General features: G+C 50.4%; 4 protein-coding genes across 4 annotated transcripts, besides 1 other annotated feature; 2 read left to right on the top strand and 2 right to left on the bottom strand.

Annotated features, from left to right (window-relative positions):
* Nucleotides 1-68: 68 nt before the first annotated feature.
* Nucleotides 69-172: a repeat region.
* Nucleotides 173-783: 611 nt separating this feature from the next.
* On the top strand, nt 784-1,689 carry FPSE_10802 (uncharacterized protein; the record flags this gene model as incomplete). The annotated part of the gene is made up of 1 exon (XM_009263919.1): nt 784-1,689. One exon carries the CDS (start codon nt 784-786, stop codon nt 1,687-1,689), a length of 906 nt encoding a protein of 301 aa, XP_009262194.1.
* A 449-nt stretch (nt 1,690-2,138) lies between these two features.
* FPSE_10801 (uncharacterized protein) lies at nt 2,139-4,700 on the bottom strand (the record flags this gene model as incomplete). The annotated part of the gene is made up of 5 exons (XM_009263918.1): nt 2,139-2,312; nt 2,363-3,966; nt 4,014-4,074; nt 4,129-4,272; nt 4,572-4,700. The coding sequence occupies 5 exons, from the start codon at nt 4,698-4,700 to the stop codon at nt 2,139-2,141; spliced, it is 2,112 nt and encodes a 703-aa protein (XP_009262193.1).
* A 504-nt stretch (nt 4,701-5,204) lies between these two features.
* Nucleotides 5,205-6,974, top strand: FPSE_10800 (uncharacterized protein; the record flags this gene model as incomplete). The annotated part of the gene is made up of 1 exon (XM_009263917.1): nt 5,205-6,974. The coding sequence occupies one exon, from the start codon at nt 5,205-5,207 to the stop codon at nt 6,972-6,974; it is 1,770 nt and encodes a 589-aa protein (XP_009262192.1).
* A 618-nt stretch (nt 6,975-7,592) lies between these two features.
* FPSE_10799 (uncharacterized protein) lies at nt 7,593-7,990 on the bottom strand (the record flags this gene model as incomplete). Its single annotated transcript, XM_009263916.1, has 2 exons — nt 7,593-7,721; nt 7,772-7,990. Coding segments are annotated over 2 exons (348 nt in total), but the record flags the coding sequence as incomplete, so codon positions are not given.
* Between the last annotated feature and the right edge of the window lie 70 nt (nt 7,991-8,060).

Genomic DNA, 8,060 nt, shown 5'->3' with positions numbered 1-8,060 from the left:
AAATATCTTAAAATACTATTTAAGCTTAAATATTAATATTAAGGTTTTATTTTATTAAGCCTTATAGCTTATTAATCTATTTACTATTTTTTATATATTATTATTAAAAAAAAAAAATTTACTATTAAACTTATATCTCTTAATAGATTAAATAAGTAATTCATTTATATATCTAGATACCTAGGTAGTCTACATACGTTGCGAATAACAATAGATACCTCTATACGCGTTTATCAACTCATCATGCTACCCCGTCCATGGAAACATTCGTGAATGATCTAGAACAATGAACCCCTCCAGCGGGTCTCAGTATGTCCAGGGTCTCAGTCATGCAATGACGGCATTTTTTGCTTTTTCCATGATTATAGTAAATGCATCATCTTCTTCACCTTTTCTTCCCAAGGAAATATTGAACACATAGTAGACGTGTCTTCTTGTTGACTGACAAGCTTCAGCCATTCAAGATCGTATGACATTCTTAAACCCTTAGGCAACAACCAAAACGTGCCGTTCGTCTTCTTATTGGGTGGATGCACGCTTAATCAAGGCCCAAGACAGCAAAGCAAAGCAGAGTCGCCACATCATCTCAGGCTTCAGCTTTCCCAATTCTTATCGCCACGGGCACGTGCCAACGTTCTGTCCTGTCTGTCGTTCTACTTACACACTTCATTCCAACCCAAGACCATCATCAACTTGAACTCATATTATCAGCCTTTACTTTCATCACACACCAACATCGTTACTGGCACATCGCCATAGCGCAACACGGGTAGCCTCGTCATCATGATACCCATTTCACTCGCCTATCTTCTCGCACTCCCAGCTCTTACGCTGGCTGCTCGCCCAAAGGATGCCATTAAGCTATCCGATGTGAAATCTCTCACTCTCCGTGGCAATGGCGCTATGACGAACCATCGCCGCGTTGGCGCCATTCCCCAGCTGCGCTGCGTCTCCAAGAAGGCCCTTTGTGAAATCTACGACATGGACGTGATGCGCTGCACCAACGACGGCGCAGGTTGGGGCGACGAGGATGTCCAATGGAGCTGCACTGCATCACTTCCCGAGGAGCTCAAGCTCACCACCACAGATGTTATCTGCGAAGGTTACAATTCTCCTGATGATCCTTATGTCCTCAAGGGTAGCTGCGGTGTCGAGTACCGGGTTGCCTTGACGAGAAAGGGCGAGCGTCGTTACCCCAACATCGCCAACGGAGGCTGGTTCAGTGATGGTCGCGGCGGCACAGACTGGGGAGCCTTGCTCTTCACCATCATTTTCGTTGGTGTACTCGGTTGGATTATCTACTCGGCATGCTACAGAGCACAGGAAGCTGGCACTAACCCCAACCGACCTCGACGTCGTGGCGACGGCTGGTCTTCTGGCGGATGGGGTCCTGGTTGGGGTCCCGGAGGCGACGATCCTCCCCCTCCATACCCCGGAACCAAGCCCTCATCTCAGTCTAGCAACTCCTGGAGGCCTGGTTTCTGGAGCGGTGCAGCAGGAGGAGCCGCCGCGGGATATCTGGCTGGCAACCGCAACCAAAATCGGTACAATAATCACAACGATGGCTATGGCAGTTTCGGACGAGGAGGGTCAGGAATGGGTGGAGGATGGGGTGGTCGCTCAGGATCCTCATCCAACGAGTCTAACCGTCACGAGAGCACTGGGTTTGGTTCAACCAGCCGAAGATAGATTGCCACCCGCGAACAACACAGAATATTTGATTACGAAATTGTCATTGATAGCATAATCGACGCTTTCCATTATCCTGCTATTTCATACAACGTTTCTCAGCCATGGCCCAAACCATCTCCATCAACTACAAAGAGTATATACATGCGTGCAACGATTTGTATGGGATATCTCGCTGCGCAAGTTAAAAGTACACGGACGATTTTTCCAAGAGCAACCAGCCATCTAGCCCAGAGAAGAAGAAAAGCGTCAAGATTTGCTATTCAGATCATGCAGCCAACGCCATCTGCCGAAATGTAGAAGTGGCGGGGCCTCCAATGCCTGAAAAAAAAGGTATAGAACGGATGAGCAATGCTTGACGGAAGCTATTAGTGAAGAAAGAGGTATCGCAGAAAATATCGTGGAGAGAGGTGGCAAGCTGAGTAATTTCCGTAGTGCCTTTGAAGCGATCAATGATGAACGGGCATAACGTCCATCTTATCGAAGGCGCGGGAACACGTAGGACATTTGCGCATGCGATTACTGATGCGATCGTCGACACATTGGTTGCAGAACAAGTGACCGCATGTCTTGAGGGCCGTATTCTTGAAGTTGTTGCGGCAAATAGTGCATAGAGCGAATGTCTGGTTATCAAGTTAGCAAGGTATTCACAATCAAGTCGTTTTTCACTTACTCGAAGCATTTCCTCTTCCTCGGAAGAATTACTCAGGGCCTTGTTCTTCCAGTTGTCGCGATCCTTCTGTGCATGCTCAAGTCGCACCTTCATCTTTTCGACCTCAGTTTCTTGCATAACATTACGCTCGCGAACCACAGCTGATGCGGCGTCTTTGGACTTGACCAAGTTGGATAGATCAGAAACTTGCTTGTTGAGCGACTCGGTACGGCGGACAGCGTCAAGACTCGTTACTTCCATCTTCTTGTTCTCTGTCATCAGAGAAGCATTTGATTGCTTCAGATCGGTCATCTGTTTCTCCAGGTTGCCTAGAAGCACACGGTTTTGTGATTCAAGATCCTTGAGTTGAGCAATGATTTCTGAGCTCTTGCTGTTCTGGTGGCGCAATGATCTTATCTCATTGTTTCGCGTATCCGCATCTTTTCGGGCAGCAAAGTATTTCTGGTCGGCCTTGCTCTTCTCGGCAATCAAGATCGACATGCGCTCTTCTGTAGCGCTGAAGTCCATTGCCTTCCTGTGAGCGAGTTCCTTCATCTTCTTGTATGCCTTTTCAATGGCAGGCAACTCCATGTTGATCGAGTCGAAATCCTGTTGCAGCTTTGTGTACTTCAAGCGAAGCTCCTCTACTGTTAGGACCTCAATATCCGGGTTGACCGCCTGCTGAGTTTCGCTCTGCTGGAGCCGTGAGAGCTGTGATTCGAGTGCCGTGATTCTGTCCTCCTTAGCAGATGCTAGCGCCTTCACCTGCTCAACCGATGCTCGTTCTTGATCCAACCTCGCCTTGTGTTGTGTCGTCTCCGCCAGCAGCTCGTCTCGGGCTGAACGCACTCGGGCAAGATCCTGATCCCGTAATATGATCTCGGACTCGAGCTCCTGAGTCACCTGATTCGCATCTGCTTCAAGCATAGTCCTGAAAGTCGTTCGCTCTGCTTGTAGCCTTTCGGCCTCTTCTCGCAATTGCTTGTTTGTGGCCTCGAGTGTGTTGATACGTTTGATAAGATCCTCGTTCTGGTTCTTGAACTGTTTAAAGACATCGGTTCGAATGAAATCTTCGTCGGTTAGGGTATCTCTCTTCGCCTTGAGAGTCGAATTTTCGTCCTGCAAGGCCTTGATCTCGGCCAGAAAAACATCTAGCTGTTCCTTTTGCTTAGTAGCAGCGGCAGTCGCCTCCTCATACTTGAGCAGTAGCTCGCCTGAGTTCCCGTTCGTCTCGCCAGAATCGGTATTAACGTCTCCAGAGGCAGAAGGTCGAGTAGCATTGGCGAAGGCTTGTTGTTCCATCTTCTGGACCTGAGAACTCTTTGCGCGGTCCAGTTTCTTCTCTGCTTTGAAGTAACGCAAGGTCGCAGCGTTGAGCTGTTCTGAAAGTTGATCCTTCTCGGTCTTGAGTCGATCCAATTTGGCGAAGTATTCCTTCTGGGCAGCCAGCAAGCCAGCAACCTTGCTCTCCAACTTGGCAGCATCGGGTTTAATGCTGCCTCGTGAAGAAGCCAAGCGTGCAAGAATCGCTTCAGCTCTCGATTTGATCCCTTTGCCCTTTTCGGATAGATGTTTCTGGAAGTCGTGGAGGTCCTTAAAACTGACGCTACTCAGATATGGGGGTTCTGGTAGCAAGTTAGCAAGCGCACAATAGCTGGAATAGGTTTTGTACCTGAGGGCGTTTGCGAAGTGACACCCGACTCTGTGAGAAGAAGCTCCATCTCGTCAAGTACCTATACCGATGTTTTAGCTACGTCGGAAATAGTGGGGATCGAGGTGAGGCCAACCTGTCGCCACCAAGCATCAATTATCCTCAGGTGGTCATCATGATGGACAGATCGTTTATGAAGCTCTTCGAGGCGTGACTCGTATGTTGAGGCCTTGCGACTGTACTCTTGCATCTGACGATAGATGGCGCCCTTTGTATAGGCCTGATAATCGGGTCAGCGAGGTTCGTTCATACGTCGAGCAATTTGTGTCATGTTTTTGGGTTGATCGGAGTGGTTTCTCATTGATGCATTCGTAATGCACTTGGGAGCCGACTACTGCTGTCGCACGGAGCAGGCTAGCATCATCACTGGCTTGGTGAGCATTGCCGTCCAGGACCATCCCGATGAGAATGGCAAGAAGCCTGAAAGAAATATGCATGAGAAGCAGAGTGAAGAAGGAAATGGGCGGTCAATCACCCAGGCAGTCGTAATAGGAAGAAGATGTTTGTCGTGTGACTTACCTCAACCCAGCTTTCCTCCTTCATGTCAAGGGGGTCGTCCTTGGCCTTGGAGCCATTGACAGCGACTCTCTTACTCGGGGGGGCTATTTCATCAGCACTGCTGATGGCAGGCCGCTTTCTATCCTCCATCTTGGCGAGTGTAGATGGACGGGGCGAAGCAGAGGTAGTCGTGAGAGGCATCAGAAGTCGCGTGGTACAGATTAGAAAAGCGGACGCGAAGCCCAAGAAAAGCGACGGGTCGGTCGTGCGAACGCTTTGAAGCCAAGTCCCGTCGCGAATAGAGACGTGCGAGCGGTCATCAAGCGGTTGCGCGGGGAAAGCGTGTTGTGATGATGGAACGTTCCCTCGGGCCAGGAGTTGAAATTTCGAAGTTGAGTCGCAGTCCAAGAAGCGCGGCGGTCTCCACCTCAAAGGGGAATAGTGTCGGTCTAGCCTCATTGGGCGTCGGTGGGTACTCCGCTATCTTTTTCATTCACCCGCCCGCATTTTATTCTCAGTCCCGCCCAGTGCGCTCGCTCAGATAATTTTTAATCTCAACTTTCTAAACCTCATGGTAGTCGCAAGCCAGAAATGTCAACCCAGTCACCATATTACAAGTCGCATACGATACATGCATAATACTACGCTCTCGCCATGAGTTCTATGTTCAAAAAGAAAGGAGGGCCTGCCTTCAAACCAAAGATCCCCGCTGCTCGACGCCCCGCGGCACCAGTACCCTCACAACCACCAAAACCGTCGCCTGTTTCTGTTCCTCCACCGGTCTCCGAAGTGCCTGAAACTCAGCCAACTACCCAAGAATCATCCGCGTCTTCGTCACCGAATGAGACTGTAACCGCACCTATCGAGCCCAAACCTCAGGATTCTCATAGAAATGATGGCCAGCCTCCTACCCCGCCATCGACAGAACCAGAGCCCGCAAAGCCCGATGACGTTGCCGTAACTCAGGAAATCTCGCAGGAAAAGTCGCCTGGTGAATCCCAGCATGGCGCAAATACCGAGGATGTTTCTGTTCACACAGAAGAGACCGCTGCGCCGGTTGCGACTGCAAAGGCCCAAGAATCCGCGACTACCCAGACACAACCGACAAGCGAGCAACAGGATCAGTCACCAGGCAGTGAAGAACCTTCTCTACCGCCCAATGAGACCCAGTCGAGTGACATAGAAGCTGCAGCCTCTCCGGTGCTCCAAACACCCACTCCTGACGACTCGGAAGGGCCGAGTGGGACTGAACCTTCAACGACGCCTTCGCACCTAACAGACGGCCCCGATGAGTCACAACCAAAACCTTCGGAAGAAGTACAGAAGGCTACAAAGTCAACACGAAAACCACGGGCCAGGAAGCAGCCCACCCAAGCAGCCCAAGATGAGGCTGGCGCGGAAGAAGGTGCCCGGCCCAAGAAGCGACAGAGGAAAACTACCGAGGAAGGTACGACGCCTAAACAGCCAAGAAAACGCAAAGCGGCAACGGAAAGCGGCACAAACACTCCTAAAACCAGAAGGGCACGATCCATGACTCCAGAAGACTCTGAGACTCAGTTGGTGGATCTTCAGAAGCTCAAGATGGCCGACTTAACCAAAGATCTTCACATTGGCAAGAAATTCAGCAGGCATGACGAATTACGGGAACGAGAGCGACGGGCCAGGATGAAAAACAAAATCGGAACCGACGTGGAGCGCGACAGTTCAGCAACACCTGAGACTAGTGGTCAGGTTGAGAAGAGTGGAAGTCCGGCTGCATCGCCGGCTCCTTCAGCGCCTGCTCCTGCTGCTCCTTCAGGACCACAATTCCGCATTGTGGATGGACAGATCGTGATTGACCAGAGCTCGTTGTCCGTGGATCGACATGCTCGAGCAGCTGCAGCCGCTGGCGACATGGAAACTGTCGAAGAAAACGACTTCACTCGCCTCATCACCAGCAACTCGTTCATGAACACATCCAAACTCAAGGGGCCCAACATCTGGACTGAAGATGAGACGGAGCTCTTCTACCGCGGTTTGTGCATGTTTGGCACCGATTTTGAGATGATCTCCAAGATGTTCCCTGGAAAACAACGCCGCAATGTGAAGCTCAAATTTAACCGTGAGGAGCGCCACTGTCCTAGGCGGATAAACGCTGCCCTCATTGGCGAGAAGACAGTCAAGATGAACATTGACGAGTACAAGGCCTTCACCGGGAGTGAATTCGAGCCAGTGGAAGCCATCGAAGCCGAACAGCGCAAAATCCAGGAAGAGTACGAGGCAGAGGAGAAGCGCCGTGCCGATGAGCAGGCCGAGGCCATGCGCAAGAAGCGCGAGGAGCTGTTCAAGGATGATGAAGACGGCGATGCAAAGAAAAAGAAGAAGAAAAAGAAGCAAACAATCATCTACGGACTCAACGGCGAACCCATCGTTCAGGAGGAATAACGAAAAGGGTTAGGTCATATACCAGACCAAGACAAAAGATCAAGGTCAAGTCCAAAATAAGGGGGAAAGGGTCACGCGGCGCAAAGGGAAATGGGCATGATACCCACAGGGTTTTTTTGGTGTTTGCTAAGGTATGAAATCAACGGTTACATGGGATCGGATTGGAGAGCAGTCTCTACAGAATATTCATTGCTCATAGGTTAGGCAAAATTCACTATCAAAGTTGGTCAAACCGGTACAGATGAAACTGGAGAGAAGACAAGTGATTTGAAAGGAGAATTATCAGCTCTTTCCATACGTAGTGCGCAGCTCAATCACGTCCAACGCAGGACCAGGTCTTTGGACCAAGTCCTTGGTGACCAATTGGTTTTAAATTTCGTCAATTTCATCAGCTATCTGTGTTGCCCTGCGTTTGCACATATGAATGCCAAGCAGAATTCCCACGCCCTACGTCAGCACATCTCGTGAGAGCGTCGCGACTCTCACCAGGACGTCACCATGGTGGTTATGGGCCCAACGCCTCATGACTACCCATATTATTTTGGGAATGCCTAGTTTTGTTGTATTTCCTCCACTGATAATCGTAAATCGCATACATGGTATTTAGCCCCAACCCACCTAGTTGTTAGGAGCAGGCTCGTCGTCCTCCGGTTGGTCGAAGAGGAAGTTGGCAGCGAGCTCTTCGTTCTTATCACAGGCAAAGTAAGCCTGGATCGCGGCATCTCTATCGAATCCGAGACGGCAAAGCTGGACTGCTTTAGAATCATGATAAGCTTGGTCGGATCGGAGAATCTTACCCTCTCAATGGCGTCACGCTCCTCCTCGGTAACTGAAATAGCCTGAGCTCCAGGCGGCAAAGGGACGTCGTCATCGGCATACTCGCCGAGAAGCTGGAGGAATTGGTCGGGATTTGAGGCGATCAACTCGGCGAGTTGGGGGTTACCGGCACCAAGCTGCTGAAGGATGGGCTCAAGCATTTGCGGTTGTTGCTGAACAATCTGACGAAGTTGCTGGAACTGGGCGTTGTGTCGTAGAAAGTCGAGGTTGCCCAGATCACCGCCCTGACCAGCAGCGGCGGCCGCCGCC

The sequence above is a fragment of the Fusarium pseudograminearum genome, chromosome 4 (genome assembly GCF_000303195.2).
Source record: "Fusarium pseudograminearum CS3096 chromosome 4, whole genome shotgun sequence".
Taxonomy (NCBI): domain Eukaryota; kingdom Fungi; phylum Ascomycota; class Sordariomycetes; order Hypocreales; family Nectriaceae; genus Fusarium; species Fusarium pseudograminearum.
Note: the sequence above shows the minus strand (reverse complement) of the source record. Positions and strands in the feature narration are given on the sequence as shown.